An 18,399-nucleotide genomic window follows, 5' to 3' on the forward strand; every position below is an offset into this window, starting at 1 on the left:
GTTACGAATAAAACATTAAAAATTATTTCAAAGTTTATTATTCAGTTAAAGTTTTATAATAAATTCATTGATTATTATATATATTATTATTTTATAATATAATATAATATAATATAATATAATAGATAATAATTAATATATTATATTATATTGTATATATAAATATTTTTTGGCAAATTACTACCAAGGGGGTAGCACCCATTTCATTGATCACAAAAAGTGAGATACATTCAACTGAAAGCAAACAGAGTACTAATGGCCTCTATCACCTCTTGAGCTTTTCTCAACTGCTTAGAGGGAAACAAGTCTCCATTAACATTCATCATGTACTTATATGTCTCAAGGTTGTTCTTGCTCAGGCCATCTCTTAGAGACATTATAGTAGCATGCATATCCTTGTTCTCCAGAATCCTTTCTATGATAAAGGCATCGACCACCAAACTCGAGAAAGCTTCTAATTAAGCCTCTTTAGGGCCCTTAGAGTTGGGCCCTGGAGGTGAGGGAGTACCATTTGAATGATGGCACGCTCTATAGCCTCATAATCCCTCGTGGTCCGAGCCAAAATGTACAAGAAGCTTCCAAGGAGCTCGACATTGTGAGCATGTCCACAAGACAGCTCATATGGTGTTTTATTTTGCTTTGCTTTCATCATTCCTCTGGTTTGAATGTAGATGCTAATGTGAACCGCCTCTCTTCAAAAAGTGTTAGTTACCTTTGACTCATTCATCATACTTCGAGCCATTTCTTGGACTGATGTGTTTTTTCTCTCAGCAACACCATTTTGTTGAGGTGTCCTAGCTGCTGCTGCCTTTAATGCCATTTTGCTCACAAAAATTGATAAACTCTTTAGAAGTAAATTCACCTTCATTGTCAGAACGTAAACACTTAATTTTCAGTCCAGTCCTTTTTCATTTTCAACTAAAGCCTTGAAAACTTTAAACTTCTCAAGTGCTTCTGAGTTTTCCTTTAAAAATCTCAGTAAATTCACCTTCATTGTCAGAACGTAAACACTTAATTTTCAGTCCTTTTTTATTTTCAACTAAAGCCTTGAAAACTTTAAACTTCTCAAGTGCTTTTGAGTTTTCCTTCAAAAATGTCACCCAAGTCATGCGTGAAAAGTCATCAATCAAAATCACGAAGTATTTCTCACTTTGTAAACTTTCAGTCCTTGTAGGACCACACAAACCAGTGTGTACGAGCTCAAGAGGTCTAGTACTGGATAATTCCTTTGGTTTGAAACTAGCTCTAGTTTTTTTTGCCTATCTGACAATCTTTGCACACAATATCTAAAGGTTTAGCAAGCTGTGGCATGTCTCTCACAACTTCTTTCTTGCTGATTTGGATCAGATTATCAAAGTTTATGTGCCCAAATCTTCTATGCCACAACAAAATCTTCGTCAAGCTGACTTAAACAACACTTTTCACTGTTAGTATCATCAAGAATATAATGATTGTTAGCAGCCCTACTAGCATCAGCAACATGCTTTCCATTTTTACTAATAACACAACAATCTGAATTAAAAATCAAGTTATGTCCTTGATTAGACAACTGACTAACGTTCAACAGATTATCTTTCAGCTCTTTAACATACAAAACATTTTCAACTTTGGTTTCACCATTATTCAACACAAACCTGCAACTCTTGCAAAAGAATTACCTCCGAATCTAACTTTATCTCCATTTATCCTATTAAGAGTCATAAATTTACTCTCATCTCCGGTCATATGTCTAGAGCAGCCATTGTCAACATACCAGATATGTTTTTCATTTTGTGTAAAAAAGATTGTTTGCACAATTAAAGGCTTTTTAGTAGTTTGCTTCTCCTTTTTCCTCCACACTTTGGTTCTCTCTTGTGCCTTGCTCTTCATTTCAACCTTCTTGGTGAACCTTGTCAAACCATTCTTACGAACTCTTGCCGCATGACCAAAGTTATTGCATTTATAACAAATAACATTATAATTTCTCAGAGGTGCAAATGGATTTCTGTTCACAAAACCGAAATCTTTCCTAGCAAACACTCTACAATTTATGGCTTTGTGACCAAAATAATTACACATAATAATTAAGCGTACCCATATGAGTTTGTCCAGCAGTAGGGAACCTTTTGAAGGCACTATTTCTGTTTTTAGAGATTGAATCTCTTGTGTTATCAGCATTCGACTTTTGCTGTTCTTCTTTAGAAGATTTTGAGCATTGACCTTCTTCATGGCCAACTCTACTTTTATCAAGGGATTGTTTCTGAGAATTTAACAAGCCATCCAAAGACATAGTACACTTTTGATAAGTCTTTTCATGATTCAACAACTTTGTTGATTTACCCAACTTTCTCAATGAAACAACTTAAGCTTCGAGCTTCTCACAATTTCGTTCTTTGTCCATAAGCTGTTTTCTAAGATCCTCTTCTATTTTCTTTGCTTCTTCGATATGAACCTTTAGATCAACTATAAACTTTTCAGCATTATCTAAAATATGAGATTTCTTAATCTTTTCTTCTTGTAGTAGCACTTATAGGAGTTGAGAAAATACAGCACCACAGGAGCCCAAATGATCTCTGCAAACTGAAAAACCTATTACAAGGAGAAGCAAGGAAGCAAATACAAAAAAAACAAATACACAGAGAATATGCTCAAAAAGAGCTCAATATTCACAAAAATATATAATGTGATTCTTACAATGAAAATAAAGAACTCAACCTTTAATAGGTCAAGAAACCCTGAAAGGGAAAACCTAGGTTTGCACATAATAATTAATTATATGCACCTAAAGTTAGCTTAAGTGTAAAAGAGATAAAGGGAACATAAATAATTAAACAAAATATTGTTTAATTAATCAAGTAAATACTTGAATACTCTAACACCCCCCCTTAAGCTAGACTTAAGGAGAAGCTAAAACCTAGAACAACTACTGAAAGCAATAAAGATGGGTCTCGACAACAAGGCCTGATCAGGTACCCACATACAATGAAATCTCTATGAACTGGAGAAATAGAGAAAACTACGTGAGAACAAAACTCCAAAAAGAGATAAAAAGAATACCACTGAAGCATGAAGAACCTGCAAACTCTGTCGAAGAATAATTGCTGATCTGGAGAACCTCCACTGAAATAGAACATGATCAGGTAGAGAAGACTATAATCTGCATGAGTGCCCTCAAATGACACTACTCGAATCAGATGGCAAACAAGGCAAACACTGAAATCGAAGATACAGATGGCATGAGAAACCAAAGCCTGAAGAGCTGATCAATCGAACCACGGAAGCATTAGAACCAACATGATTAACCTCCCCATAATGCGGAAGTGGGAGGGACAGGAACACTGAAAAGGACAGCCAAGAAGAACTGCATGACGAAGAACTAGGAACATCAAAGGTGCTGAGAAAAGTACATGATGTCGTGGAAGGAACACTCACTTGACACACATCATGAGGTGAATGTCGTGGAAGGAACACTCACTGGACAAAGGAAGATGGCAAACAACAAGACAACATCAACCCCCTCATGGCACTTTATCAATAGTGCATGTACAACAAGGCACGAGATGTGCATGATCCCAAGTAAACAATGCATGATGGCACTTTATCTCAGTGCGTTTGCATAAATACAAGCTACAATGATAAGAAGACTGGAAATAGAAACGAGAACCAAAATAGAGGCATCCTACCTAGAGAAGAGATCCCAGGACCTGAAACAACCAAGATGTCCACTAGAGTGTTGAAAAGCAAAAAATGAATAAAATATGCATGGAGCAGAATCTGGAAATAAAACCCATATATCTGGAAAGTACACAGCACACGCTTTTCAAAAATATAAAGTTTTTGAAAAACGGAGTTCGGATGCTCATTCTACGTCTCCTGGAGTGCAAAAAAGAAACCTCACTTTGACTGGAAAAAAACACAGTCAAACAGCAAAATTGGAAAAAATTACCAACACAATGAGGTCGGGCTCGGAACCAGCTTTCCGATGCCTATTCGTTTTTGAAAAAAGGACTCCATATGCCCAAGATAGAGCCAAAAAACCAAACCCCCCTTGAAAGAGGCCAAAAAAGGTCATCTGGTGGCTGGGCGGTGGTTAGGTGGCGGCTCGGTGGCTTGGCGGTGGTCGGCCAGAAAAAGAGGCCGGGTGGGGGTCGCGTGGGCGGTGGGCTGCATGCGGCGGCCGGGAATAGGCGGAGGACGGGCCGGGGGCTGCAGGCGGCGGCCGTAGAGAGGAGTGGTGGCCGGGTGGCGCGGGCTGCACAGGCAAGCAGGGGGCCGGGGGTTGTCGGGGGCGGCGGTGGTGCGAGGGTCCCGGGCGGCGGGGGCCGCAGGGAGACGTTGCAGGAGCCGCTGCCGGAGGGGGGCCGAACGGCAGGGGGTCGGAGGCTGGTGCCGGTGAGGGGCCGGGCCGGCGGTGGCGGGGGCCGGAGTAAGGCGGCACGGGGCGCAAGGCCTGCAAGTCTGCTGCAGCTGCAGCGGCAGGGTTCCCATGGTATCGTGGGAACCCCCCCATGAAAAAATTGCCAAAAAAAACCTATTCTTTTTTAATTTTTAAAATTTTTTTTTTTTGGAAAAATCAAAATTCGGCCTGCATGCTATAAAAAAGCAAAAAATATTATTTTTTGAATTTTTTTCTTGATTAGTGTGCCAGGGCCGTACGCCTTGGATCTAAGAAAAAAATACTCTCAGAGGCTCAGGAACCAAAATAGGTCGAATTTTGTATGACCATAGGGGTTTTTGGGCCTTCTGAGCACGATGGTGAGGTCTGTTTAGGCCCAAAGTGCTCAGAAAAAAAGGTCAAACCTTTGGTACATAAAAAAAATTCCTGAAACTTCTGATCTGCTTCCAAAGTAAAAAATTCTATAAACAAGAACAGGTAGCTGCAGATTTGAAGCTTTGATACCATATAGGAGTTGAGAAAATACAACACCACAGGAGCCCAAATGATCTCTGCAAACTGAAAAAAATGTTACAAGGAGAAGCAAGGAAGCAAATACAAAAAAACAAATACACAGAGAATACGCTCAAAAAGAGAGAGCTCAATATTCACAAAAATATGTAATGTGATTCTTACAATAAAAAGAAAGAACTCAACCTTTAATAGGTCAAGAAACCCTAAAAGGGAAAACCTAGGTTTGTACATAATAATTAATTATATGCACCTAAAGTTAGCTTAAGTGTAAAAGAGATAAAGGGAACTTAAATAATTAAACAAATATTGTTTTATTAATTAAGTAAATACCCGAATACTCTTATCGACTTTTGTTTTATTAATTAAGTAAATATCCGAATACTTCTTGATTTCATTAAGAACACTTATCGACTTTTGCTCAAGATCTACTACTACTTCTTCTTCTTGATTTTTTAGATACTATAAGGGCCATGAATAAAATTTCATCATTTAGGGACTCTTCGTCACTTGCATCAGATGAACAACTTTCTTGTTTAGAATAGAAACTTCTTTTGAAATTACGAGTCTTCTTTTCATTTCTCATGAATTTCTTTTTACTAAACTTAGGTTCCTTCTCAGAGCTGCTATCCTTAGCCTTTTCATACGGACATTTGGCTACAAAATGTCCTATTTTTCCACAGTTAAAGCATTTGAATGGCAGCTTACCCTTATACTTTCTGGAACCTTTTTTTAATTTTCTATCAAAATGTGATGCTTCACAATCAGATTCTTCATCAGAGCTCTCACTTTATACATGCTCCTTTTCTTTACTTTTTTTTCGAGGCTTTGAAGGCAGTTTCTTTTTACAAAGAAGATTCAACATTTCTTCAATAGCTAAAACTTCAGCATCAAACCTTAGTGGTAACGATCTTAAGATCTTTGGAACAACAGTCTTGTTGACAATCTTTGCTCTGCATATCTGAAAAAAATTATCCACTTACATCTTCTGTAGGTCTTGATAGGAAGGACGTCATCATTGGAGGCAAAGGCCAATCCATGCTATAATAGTTAGAAAGGAAGTCAACATCCCTATTTGCTTCACAAAAATATGTCTTGCATATCTTCACTGTAGTGAATATCATGGTGAATGTTTTCTTAAATATTTTAAAAACTATAACTGACATTGGGCACATCTGGTCTTCCCTGGTATGTTCAAGGGATGTCTATGATGTCCCTGGCTGTCTCGGGGATGATCAAACATGTCTGCTGCTGTCCATATACTGCATTTCCGAACCATATCACCATTTTCAAAATTCTTGGCCATCACTTGCCATCCTCCCTTTCCTGAAATGCCGTTGGGGACGGGGATGGAGGTTTGAGGTCTGGGTGCGCATCTGTAGAACACAGATGACAAGAAGTTTTGTTTCCATTTAATAGGTTCCCTACTTAAAAAAGATAGTAGTAAATGCTTTTGACTGGAGCTATGAACTGTTGAGGCCTGGGATATTTGAGGGATGCTTGGAAGTCTCCTTGGCTATCTTGGGGTTGCTCCATGTTCTGGCACAGGGGCTAGGGATGGTGGTTGGACATTTCTTCCCTGTCTGCAGGGGTCCCATTTCTGGAGATGTATATAAAATCTTAGGTTGCATTCTCGAGGCCCATGGTATAAAATTTAAAATAGATAATATTGATAGCATTGTTAAAATTACCATGCTGTAGGTCTCTTTGACAGATCTCTCTCTTAGATGATACATTCCTCTTTTATTATGGAGAGTTCTCCAGATTGTACTTTGATTGTTCTTAATCTGTCTCATAATTGTTTTTTCGTGGCTTCAAAGTGTACAATTTTTGACATCCCATTTTAACTAGGGTTTTTGTTAACCAGTTTCATCAGATTTTCTCATATTTTCAGTGACAATATCTATCACCCTCTTCAGGTTGCAAATCATGTTCAGTTCTTCGACTTCTCAACTTGGTTTACCTTGCTAGAAACACGTACAGATAATCACACTTGAGATAGTAATGTACTTAAAATATTTGTAGGGTTTCCTTGCTTGTTATGTTTCCTATAGAATTAAGCTGATATTGTGACTGTTTTTTTATTAAACAGTAATTTTACAAAAAACAGTAATTTTACTCTTGTATGTAATGGACAAGTTTTTTTTGTTCTGTTCATTAGCAACCTTTCACCATTAAAGCAGCAGTATTGACCTTTAGTCCACGATTTTCAACAATTTTTGTTAATTTTTAGGATGACAAATTATATAATACAAAATATGAAGAGATAATGAGTTTATTAATTGCAGTAAAGATGCAGGGGAGCCGGAAGTCAGCTATCGCCATCACAATAGTTCACTATTGCCATCACAATCAATTCTCCTGAAAAATAATTCTGAACAGATTTTTTGTGGCTATTTTAAGGGTTGCTGGGCAGTCGTCGTGTGGTTAATTGGCACCTGGATAGTTAGATGTCAATTAGAGATTCAAACTTACATTATGATGCATAAAGCATGAGCACTATGGTTCCATTGATAGTTGATATCTTCACCCAATTCTGGATTTCGTGCCAAAGTTGGATACTTGTAGCTTAAATGCCTAAGTGAAAAGGCTTTCAATCATCTGTAAGTAATGGAGCATATGTTGCCAATCACAAGCTGAAGCGTTTGATGGTTACCAGAGTATTGAATCACAAATCAATCTGTTAGTTTTCTAAAGAAAGATTCTATGTAGCGATAGTTATGGTCTGGGTCCGTATTTGTGCTACTACATATCTAAATAAGACATTTGATGTTTGAGAAAAACTGCAAAGTTGTCAAAGTCGCATCTGTCGCATCTCGTGCAGTGGTAGTACACAGGGTTTGTGCTAGTCCAGGACTGGTGGCATGCTTACTTAAAGCCTTAAAGTAGGTTTTAATTTTTTCTAGTAGGTTTGCCCAATTGTGCAATAACCAGTCTTTTTTCAGTGCCTAGACAATATACTTTGTTACTGACTAGAACACAGGTAGTGATGTAAATTTGGTAAGACATTATACTTGAACCTTTGAAGATAAAAGATAATTATATGTCTACATTCCATAAATTTAAATTGCAAATAATTAAGTTTGTGTCTTGAACATTTGTAATATATATAGTTTTATTGATTTATTATTTGTGGTTTGGAATTTTTTCAGAGCACACATACAACTCTTGAGGCAGCGTTATTATTATGCCACTTGGAAGGCTGATGGAACTCGTTATATGATGCTTATTACACGTGAAGGATGTTACTTGATTGATAGGAAGTTCAGTTTTCGTAGGGTTCAGCTCCGTTTCCCCGTCAGGGGGGTGCAACCGGTGATTTTTTGATGATCCCTTTGCATGTTGCTACATTTGGTTTCATACAGTGGATAGAGCGTTTGTTGACATATTCATTATTGGATTTGCATTTTACAGGGCTCCTTTGAGTGTCATCACTATACATTACTTGATGGGGAAATGATAATTGACACTGTTCCTGAAACAGGAGAGCAACAGAGACGATACCTGGTGTATGATTTGATGATGGTTAATGGACAACCTAAGATCAAGGTTAGCTTAGCTATTTGGAAATTTTGTATTGGGTTTAACAATTGGGATCATGATTAACTTTGTAACTTTGTTGTCATTATTATTTTCCAAACCCTTTTTACACATTTGGATAATAAATGATGATTAACATTGAAACATGCAGGATGTTGTGAACTTGTGATCATTAAGTTATTTTCACTGTAATGAGTTCGGAACTCCTGATCTAAGTTGACTACCTCTATTTTGGGGTAGTAAAGTTTATACATCCAATCTAGCTTATTTCTCATGGCATACCAATCCACAATAACAATCCTACTCTATAACAGAAAACAAGAATCTCTTTTTATGGTAGGTAAACAATAGAAATCAATCAGATACCCTTCATTGGTTTTCAGAGGTTTATATTTTTCTTTTTACGCAAATCATCAATTGATAGCCATGAAATGAGACTTCTCTGGAGGTATTTCTTTAGCTAAATTCTTAATCCTGTCAATGATTTTTTCTTATCAGGTTTAGTTAATCGTACAAGTTTTTAGAGTACCACACCCTGTAATTGTTGAATGTCTGTCTTTTGTAGACTCAATCATACACAATTAGTTATCACAGTGTCCAATCAGAAATGTGTTCCATCACCTCATAAGGAAACACATATATATACAAGTTTTTAGAGCATCACACCCCATAATTGTTGAATGCCTGTCTTTTATAGACTCAATCATACACAATTAGTTATCAGTGTCCAATCAAAAATGTGTTCCATCACCTCATGAGCAAATGTACACACACACACACACAAACATTTATAACAATGCCTCATCTGCATTTGCTGTGCCCTTTTTCTGTCGTCTTTTCTCCTATTGGTAAGAATTGTCACAAAGTCGCTAAATATTTTAAAAAGTAAATAAAACAAATTACACACATGTTTTGTTTGTTATACAGATATTTCAGGTGAGGATTTAGTTTAACTTTATTGAGTTCAGTTTTAGAAGGGCCCTGTTATGTTAAATTAAGACTATACATGATATCATGAGGTCAATGGTTTTCACTTCATAAATGAAGTCACATTATTTATTTAACTTAACAAAGGACTGCCTGTTTAAACTAGAGCTGTATGAGAGCGCCATAAAAAATAACCAGCCAAATTTTCATCTACATCACACTCCATCTCCAATGAATATATAGAATTCTTATATATCATTGCCTTTATTATGATCATCAAATATATACACCAATCAGATTATAGTAAGATATAATACTTTACACGTGCCCAAGTAAGTATTTTTTTCTTTTTTAACCATACATGTGTAATTAAATATCGGAAGGCAGAAATCAAAGTCAAGCATAAAAGGCGTTTGTATAAAATATATCAAAAATAGTATTTGTATTTCAAATGTGTAATATTTATGGTAGATTTGTTTAGCATATGCATGATATGTGGTATACTGAACTAAATTCCTGTTTTTAAGCTGCAAATAGGTACAGATTTATGATTTTTTTTTAGCCCCTTTCATTTTTTTCCCATTCATGTGTACCATACCCACATATGTATATTGCATCTATAACCCATTCTGATTCAGCAACTTGTCTAAATTGTAAATTTTTTTTACAGTCCAATATCTTCCATCCCTCTTCATCTTTTTAATTTAGGTTAGAACAATTTTATTAAAGCCAAAGAGAGTCTTGCAGAATAATACCAAGAAAAAATAGAATTATTATAATGAAATCATATTCAAATGATAAGTTCAGGAGGAAACGCAAGTTTGTTCAATGGACAGTTCTACAAGGGAAGCCTGCTCAACAAATTGTGGAAATTGAAAACAATAATTATGATTAAATTGTTGAAAAAATGCTGAAATTCTCAAGAGTTGCAATATGGTACAAACTCACCATGTTCTGTAATCATGTAAAATTGTCATATACAAGAAACAAGTTGATAATGCATGCCATAAGAAGTTGATAAGCAAAGCAGTTGCAAACGCTGAAATTTGAAAATTCAAATGACACTTTAGATATGTTAAAATGGTATATTTTTATTGAGGCTTAAACAATTTATTTGAAGAGGATTATATCAAAAGTCCCAACTGTTTTGACAAATCTCAATCCTAGCCAGTTAAGATTTATGATATTTTGTTAATAGTAAGATGAAACATTGTCCATTAGTGTTCTTAAGGTTGAAGGTGTGTGATATAATTGTATACCTAGATTGTCAATTTATTATTTAACGATAGTCGCATGAAAAACAAAATCCCACTTTGGAGAGAGCTGATATCATTTGTGATATTTATTGACACTAAGAGGAAGCATGCTACCTATTTGTGTGCTTCGGGGCTGAAATATCGTTACTGGGGAAGGTAGATAATATACCTAAATTTGATTTGACCATATGGAGAGATACATCCATATAATTACTTACCTTTAGTTTGTAACTTATGATATGTTCGGAGTGAATTTGTTTAACATGATAATTTGTGCTATGGGATATTTATATGAAAGATAGTTACAACAATTTTTAACTAAAATTTGGGATGAAATTGAGGACACAACTTTTTGTGGGTTAGTACAATATTTTCTTTTTAAGTATCTGTCACAATGCAGGTGCATCTCTAAGCATGAAAATGCAAGAAAACAAATATTGCTGCAATGGAAGGGTGAGTAAACAAATCTTCTTTTGAAGAAAGTAGAAAAGATGACTCAAAGGAAATTATTTTTGATGATGGCAGAGGCAATGAATTATGCATTGGTTTTTGCAACTGATAATTTTTTACACAGTAGAAGCCCTTGGTGCTGGTTGCAAAAAAGATTGTGCTATCATTATTTCTGCTGAAAATGGAAGAACTAATATACTATTTTTGAGTGTAATTTATGCTGAATTAAGGAAGGCCTATGATAGGTAAATTGCTTGTATTAGTGCACAATCAAATTTCATTAGTTTCTAATTTTACGCACTTGGTGCTCCTGATTTTTACAGCAACCCTTCTATGAGAGGTGGAAATTAATACACACAGAGATATATCAACCACGGACAGATGACATCAAATCGAATCGACATTACCGCTATGATATGGAACTATTTCGGGTAAGTTCATTTCTTTGCTCCAGTAATTGAATGCAATCATTTTGTATCTGCTAGACAGCTTTTCCTTTCAAGGATTGAATGTGTTTATTACCACGCAGGTTAGAAGAAAGAATTTCTGGATGCTTTCAGCTGTTGGTAAGCTACTAAAGGATTTCATCCCAAAGCTTTCACATGAAGCAGATGGTTTAATCTTTCAGGTAAACATAATGTTGTATACAAATATGTAATGTAACATCAAATCTATTCATCTTTTTTTTTTGTCACTAATGATTTTAAAACCTTTATAAAAACACAAACCTTCATGGCACACACCATTTTCATACTTTTTTAAAAGGCAAATAACAATGCTTATAAAACCAAAAAACTGTCGAGTTATTGCAATGTCTAAGAGTAGGTCCCCATGTGGCTGCTTAGCTTATTTTGGCGAGAAGCCACAGTTCAACTTTGTAAGGAGCAATTTGTGGAGCTGGTGGCCCCATGAATATTTAATTTTGCTGCTTATTGTGAAGCAGTCATCTTAAATTGTATTTTTGAATGAAATTATTAATAATAATCTTAGGGGTAAAATTTGGAGGCAAATAAAAAGGAGGGAAAGAAATTTGTGGAGCCAATCTGTTATTTTTTCCAATGTGATGTTGCTGCTTATTTGCAACACATATTATTTTTCAAAGCTTATTGTCGATTCCTAAGCTGTAGTTGCTCCACTAAAATAGGGAAAGTTTCTAATTTATCTTTTTCCCCATAATTTAAAATTTGCATGGGGATACTCCAGCTGCTTAATTTTAAGCAGAAAATCTACTTAAGTAACTTCATGGGGACATGGGGTAACCCACACTTGTTTCCTCAATTTTAACATTTTGCTTGCACCATGAGTTAAATGAAAAACTTGCTGATTTTTTGGCAAGTCTTGGCAAGTACTTGCCAAAATATTGGTGAGTAAATCTCACCAAAACTCGCAGAACGAAATAATGGCGAGTACTCGCCAAGTATGTAATCTATGATTTATATTTTAGAAATGCATTAAAATTTATATCTACTTAATAGGGTCCTTAAATGTAAAGTTTGTTACCTGTGATGTTTTACTATGGACACAGGGTTGAAGTGTGGAAAAGCAGGAATTTTGAATTACATTATGGAAGAGTAGTGCACTGATGCAAATGTACAATATCAGTTAAATGCAAATGTGGGGAAGCTGTACAATATCAGTTAAATGGTAGAAATGGTTGGAACTCCAGAAAGCAAGAAACATTCAGGCTAGAAAATACCATTAATGAACTTTTTGATACCTGTGGCATCAAATAGATAGAACAGTTTTGGACTTGATTTCATGTTTTGAACTGAAGTCATCTGCAAAAGCATGCCTGACATCCTCCACTATACTTGGAGGAGATTCCATCGAAAGTAGTTTTTTTATATTTGTAAACATTTTTGAAGCATTCTTAAGCCATATTTGATATTTCTGATCCAAAGTAATCATGACAGGAGCATAAACATGTTATCTACATATGGAACGGAAAACCATTCACTTAGATGGCACAGATATTAAAACAAAACTCAAGGTGAGGATCATTTTCTATTTTGTAAGGAATGTTGGAAAGGGTCACTTGTCAATAGCCCAACTCTAGGTGAGAGCCCTATTCGAGTTTGGAAGAAATTTTAGAAGAGACTGCTTGTGAATAACCAACACTAGAGAATAGCCATATTCTAGTTCACAAGAAATGTTGGAAAAGCATGCTCTTTAATGAGTAGAAATAATTGTGCTTTACAAATTGACTTACATAATGTAAATGTCACTAAATGGTTATGAAATGGAATAACATAATAGTTTAATACAATGGAAATTACAGTGTCAAACCTGTACGCATACTAAGCATAAAAGGAGCTTTGGCAGGTGAAATATGTTACAAAACAAGGTATATTCACTCCAGCTTTTCACACCATATTAATTTGTTAGTTTTTCTTAAAAATTGTTTAGCCGTATGCCTTGATGCCCTGCATGAGCTTATGGATTTCAGTTAGATTAACTGGAAAAAGATCTAAACACTTCTATAATAACTTTTTTAAATTAGCGAACCCAAAATAATCTGTGGGAATGAACATGTCATAACAAATTTTAACAAATAAAGGTTTGCATTAAGTTACTAGACCATAAGCTCAAAATTCCTTGGATAAATTTCTTTACAGGTAACCTGGATCCCTTCATAGTTAAAATCAATTTTAGGAATTTCTGCTTATCAATAAAATTATTATCAAGCTCACAATAACCAGCTTATTTTCATTTTATAAAACAAATCCTGTACAAACTGAGTGGTTTTAATGATGTAGCATGTCCCATATAGGAAGCAACACCTATAGGCAGACATTGAAAGGCGTTCTCACTAATAGTAACAAAAGGTATTTTGTTAGTTCTTTGGTTCCTATGTAATCTTTTGGCTGATTAGTCATGTTTTGCAGGGTTGGGACGATCCATATGTTCCCCGCACACATGATGGTCTTCTTAAATGGAAATATGCTCACATGAACTCAGTTGATTTTCTTTTTGAGGTACTCATCCATTTTTTTCATCTGTTAGAAGGGATCCAGTAGCAGATTGTCAATTTCTACTTCTAGCAGTGCATTTGTGACTTCTTATAAAGAGATGTAATGTGCCAAAAGGTTAAATGCCACTAACCATAATATTAGGATAAAAGTACTGCCCCTTTAGAACTCTATGCTGTACAATTTGGTTCCATACTCACAAAGCTTAAAAACTATATTTCCGTTCCATGTTCTAATAATTTTGAGCTTGAACAGGTAGGAGAAGGAAATCGCCAATCAATGTATCTAATTGACAAAGGAAAGAACCGAAAGTTGGATGGAGCTCATGTCACATTTCCAGGTTGAAATTCTAATACAAATGCTACCCTTTAGAGGCACAATGTATATGTTTGTGCTCTATTTCATTTACATTATTTAATAAGCACATTATGCATAGTCTTCTGGCTACTAGGTATGCTGGTAGTTATTCATTGTCTGCTTGCTTATTTTATTGTATTTTCAACTGAGAAAAATTCACTCTTAAGATTCCTTGATATGTAGATCCTTATTGATAGATTTTATTGAGTATTTTGTGATGCAAAGAAGAAAGGAAGGTATATGTGGTTTGAACAAAACTTTTCAGTTCCATAGGCCACGTGATTATATCCATGATACCATATATGCTGCAAGTCATTTTTAATTTTGGTTCCAGGATGGTATATGAATGAGAATGACTCTGAGATTACACTGTTTTGCACACCAATTAGGTGTATTAAATAGATAGAATAACGTTTGGCTTCAGAATTTCTAGAAGGGTATAACAGTTGTGGCATTTGTTGAAATGCTGATATTTTTATTTTTTAATTTTTTTTGTGGTTGATGAATTCACAGAAATATTGAATTCTTTATTGATTGTAAGTTACGCTGTATCTATTGTTTAGACCGAAACTTGGAGACAGCAAATGCATGCATTTTTATTGACTGATATATTATTAATTTATTTGTTATTTGATAGGAAGTCAAGATCCATCAAGTTTGTCTGGGAAAATTATTGAGTGTTCTTGGAATCCAAAAGAACAGTCCTGGGAATATATGCGTATTAGGGCAGACAAGCCTACTCCAAATGGATGGCATACATATATGAAGGTTTATCTATAAATTTAACAACTTTTCATATGGAGTCTAATTTCACAGGTTCAATTCTTCATGTTTAAATGTGGTGCGTGATTTTGCAGGTGATGCGAAGCATAGAAGACAATATTACTGAAGAGGTTCTTTTAGGTGAGATTGAAGAGATTATTTGTCTGCCAATGTATGCTGAGCGGATAAAACAGGAGCAGAAGATGCTGCATGCACAAGCACAAGCACAGGCACAGGCAAATAGGAGGAGATGATTGTAGGTTATTCTAAAACAGTGTCACTGTCTGCTCAGTAGGTAAACCTCAATGCATATCTATTCTGAGAAATGTAATATTTGTTTATTAGATTTATATGATGTCTCCATCTTGTTTAAGAATGACGACTTCTAACAAAAGGTATTTTCGGCTATCAAAAGTTTTGACCAGAACTTAGGCATTTATATTTCTCAACTAGCATCTGTCATATTTAGTTTAAAGTGGTATTGTTATGCATTTTCTTGAGCCATTGGATTTTTTTGGAATGGAGGGACCATCTTTAAAGTAGGAGTCAAGTAAGTTACTTTCTTTTTGAGCTTGAATTGTTAATGGTAGACAGCAAGTTCTGATATACATCCACAGTAACTTCTAATTGGCTATTCTAAATCACTCACGTTTTGCGAGGGTGTTTGGAAGGGCTCATACCATTGTACTGTTACTTCAAATTTGGCCATTTCATGACAAGCACACGACTAGAATTTGGCTTCCTCTGAAATCAATGTTGGCTCAAAATAAAAACTTGTTAATCATGGGCAAGAAAGGATCTGTAAATATTGTTTTCTTTATGGTGTAAAAAATTAATCCAATGCAAGCAGATTGGATAATTGAAAAAGCATATGAATGTGATCAGGCGCGGGGTTATCTGGCATAAATTATGGATGATTGAAGTAGATTCAGTAGGGCAAACTTTTTGCTCTAATTGCATTAAAATCCAGTTCGTGGGTTCACAATTTTTTGTGGATCTACCATTGGCATTTGTTATGAGATTATCCTTGAGGAAATCATATGCGATGGATAGGGAAAACTTCAAATTTTAGATATCTTAATGGTTGGAATAGTTTCCAGAAGGTTTATAGCCTTGTTAGCAGGCAGCTTGTCATTGCAGAAGGCCAGAAACTTAAGGGGTTCCATATGGTTGTTTCAGGGGCCTAATTTTTTTTCAAGATAAAGAAATTAAAAATTAAAAACTGTAATAATTTAATTAACATTTAAGAATACGCTTGGACATTAAAGGTAAACTGCGTCGAAGACTAGGATATTTCCGAAAACAATCTGATCTGTCAAATAAAATTCCGTCAACACCAAGTTTCATTGAGAAATAAACTTATTTCATAGGGAGATGATATTCCTTGAAATGTTCTTGCACTTTGTTGTGTGAAAGGCTTATTTTATCAAGAGCCTGATCTATTACCCAAGTATAAGCAAATGTAGTCATCACTGTTACTAGTGTAAGAGCTGTTTTGAAATTTGTAAAGATATAAATTTTGAACATTAGAACCTTCGGAACCATAGAGGGATATAAATAACACAGTAATGATTCAGATGTTAAAGTTTGCTATGTGCATCTTTATAGCATCTTTATAGATTAAGTGTATACTAATAAAAATAATATTATAAAGTTTGCTATATGCATCTTTATAGCATAAGTCATGCCAATTAATGCTTAATGTTCATTCCTTTACTCTGATAAATAATACATGGTGAAGAATGTGTTAAAGTAAATATTGTTGTTTATTTGCCTTGTAGGTGTGGAGGGGGATGCTGATAATTTTTTCATGCCTGGAGGAACACTAGCGACCAAGGAAAGGAGTGGGTAGTCTCAATCAAAAACCCATCTGGCAATAGAACAATATATATATATATATATTGATGTGTGCTAGTTTTGATGAATCAAGCACAAATGCATACATCCACTGTACAATATGATTTCAAACACAATATATTTTAAATTTTCTTTTTACCCCTTTTCCTTGAACTTCATTTTAAAAATGTATGTAATTATGAGGCTTCCATTGCTTTGTTTTAATTCTATTTTCATTCTAGTAAAGAACTATTCAATATCATTGAATTAGCACATCATGCCAATTTTTGTTCCGAAAAATCTCTGATGCGGGATAGTGTTAAAAATAAATATTGCCTTTGACTTGTTACTCGTCTAACATAATCCACAAATTGTGTTCTGATAATTACCAAGAATTGTTATATGATATGTTATATGCAGTGAAGATTAAGGACAAAGCTTATTATTTTATATGCGTTTGAGCTTAATCCGAATTTCCAATAACTCACAAATTGCATGTTTTGATATGTACGAGGAATTGTTATATGGTAATATAAACGATAGAAGACATACTATCATGTATGCATCAATGACAGCGACACAATTAATTATATTATATGGACTTGTTATTCTGGATTTGTGCAAAAAGTGTTAGATGTATGAGCGATTTTATGCTGTAAAATTTGTAACTTAACAATATCGTGAACTATGAATCTAATTGGAATATGACATTGTTTTCTGTCCATTTAAAGGGGCCTAAGGTGCATAATGTTTCCCTTTATTTTGTTAAAATTGTTTTTGAATTGTGTTTGATTAAGATAATTTGGTTTTGAAAGGATCATAAATTTTATATATCAAATAGGATAGCTCAAAGACAACATAACAATTTTTCAATGGTACAACATAATTACAACCAAGTTGCTAAGCATAAATGAGTACCCGAGGGTTTGGTCTAAACAATCTTCGACCCTATCTTGTTTAATTTTACACCTTATAACTTCGGTGTGTGATTAGGAGATAGATCTTTAAACAATTGTATAGGAGATGATAGAAGAGATGTTATCATCTCGGACTTGAGCATGGGGCCGATTCAAGTGCATAATGAAACAAAGGAACATCCAATTGAAGAATCTAATTGTTAATTAAGCACCTCAAGAGCAAGATGATTCAGCTTTAAAGTCAAGGGTATAACAAGAGAAGTGAAAACACAAAATTGAGCAATCAAAAAATTTTTAGGTAAGGTTTACCAACATGAATAAAAGGAATCACAAGAGAGACTAACCACATGAGAAACCTCGATATCTGTTTTACTTGTCATTCTGAGAGGAACCATTTATTAGAGAGTTTGAAGCTTTGATGGTGAAGTGATGTTCATGGGCATTTCTCCACCATATATTTAGGCCTTTATGTTGAGAGGACAATTTGATACTAGGTGGAC

At 35.0% G+C, this 18,399-nt stretch overlaps 1 protein-coding gene across 1 annotated transcript in view; it reads left to right on the forward strand.

The window, feature by feature from the left end:
* Window positions 1–17,141, forward strand: part of LOC131041919 (uncharacterized) — a 92,077-nt gene extending 74,936 nt beyond the window's left edge. The window contains exons 10-18 of the mRNA XM_057975170.2: window positions 8,038–8,200; window positions 8,300–8,434; window positions 11,382–11,489; window positions 11,588–11,686; window positions 13,944–14,033; window positions 14,283–14,367; window positions 15,022–15,152; window positions 15,242–15,441; window positions 16,928–17,141. Coding sequence (XP_057831153.2) covers window positions 8,038–8,200; window positions 8,300–8,434; window positions 11,382–11,489; window positions 11,588–11,686; window positions 13,944–14,033; window positions 14,283–14,367; window positions 15,022–15,152; window positions 15,242–15,400 — 970 coding nt within the window. The 3' untranslated portion in view covers window positions 15,401–15,441; window positions 16,928–17,141. The remainder of the gene's footprint in view (window positions 1–8,037; window positions 8,201–8,299; window positions 8,435–11,381; window positions 11,490–11,587; window positions 11,687–13,943; window positions 14,034–14,282; window positions 14,368–15,021; window positions 15,153–15,241; window positions 15,442–16,927) is intronic.
* Window positions 17,142–18,399: the final 1,258 nt, after the last annotated feature.

The sequence above is a fragment of the Cryptomeria japonica genome, chromosome 1, assembly GCF_030272615.1.
Source record: "Cryptomeria japonica chromosome 1, Sugi_1.0, whole genome shotgun sequence".
NCBI lineage: Eukaryota > Viridiplantae > Streptophyta > Pinopsida > Cupressales > Cupressaceae > Cryptomeria > Cryptomeria japonica.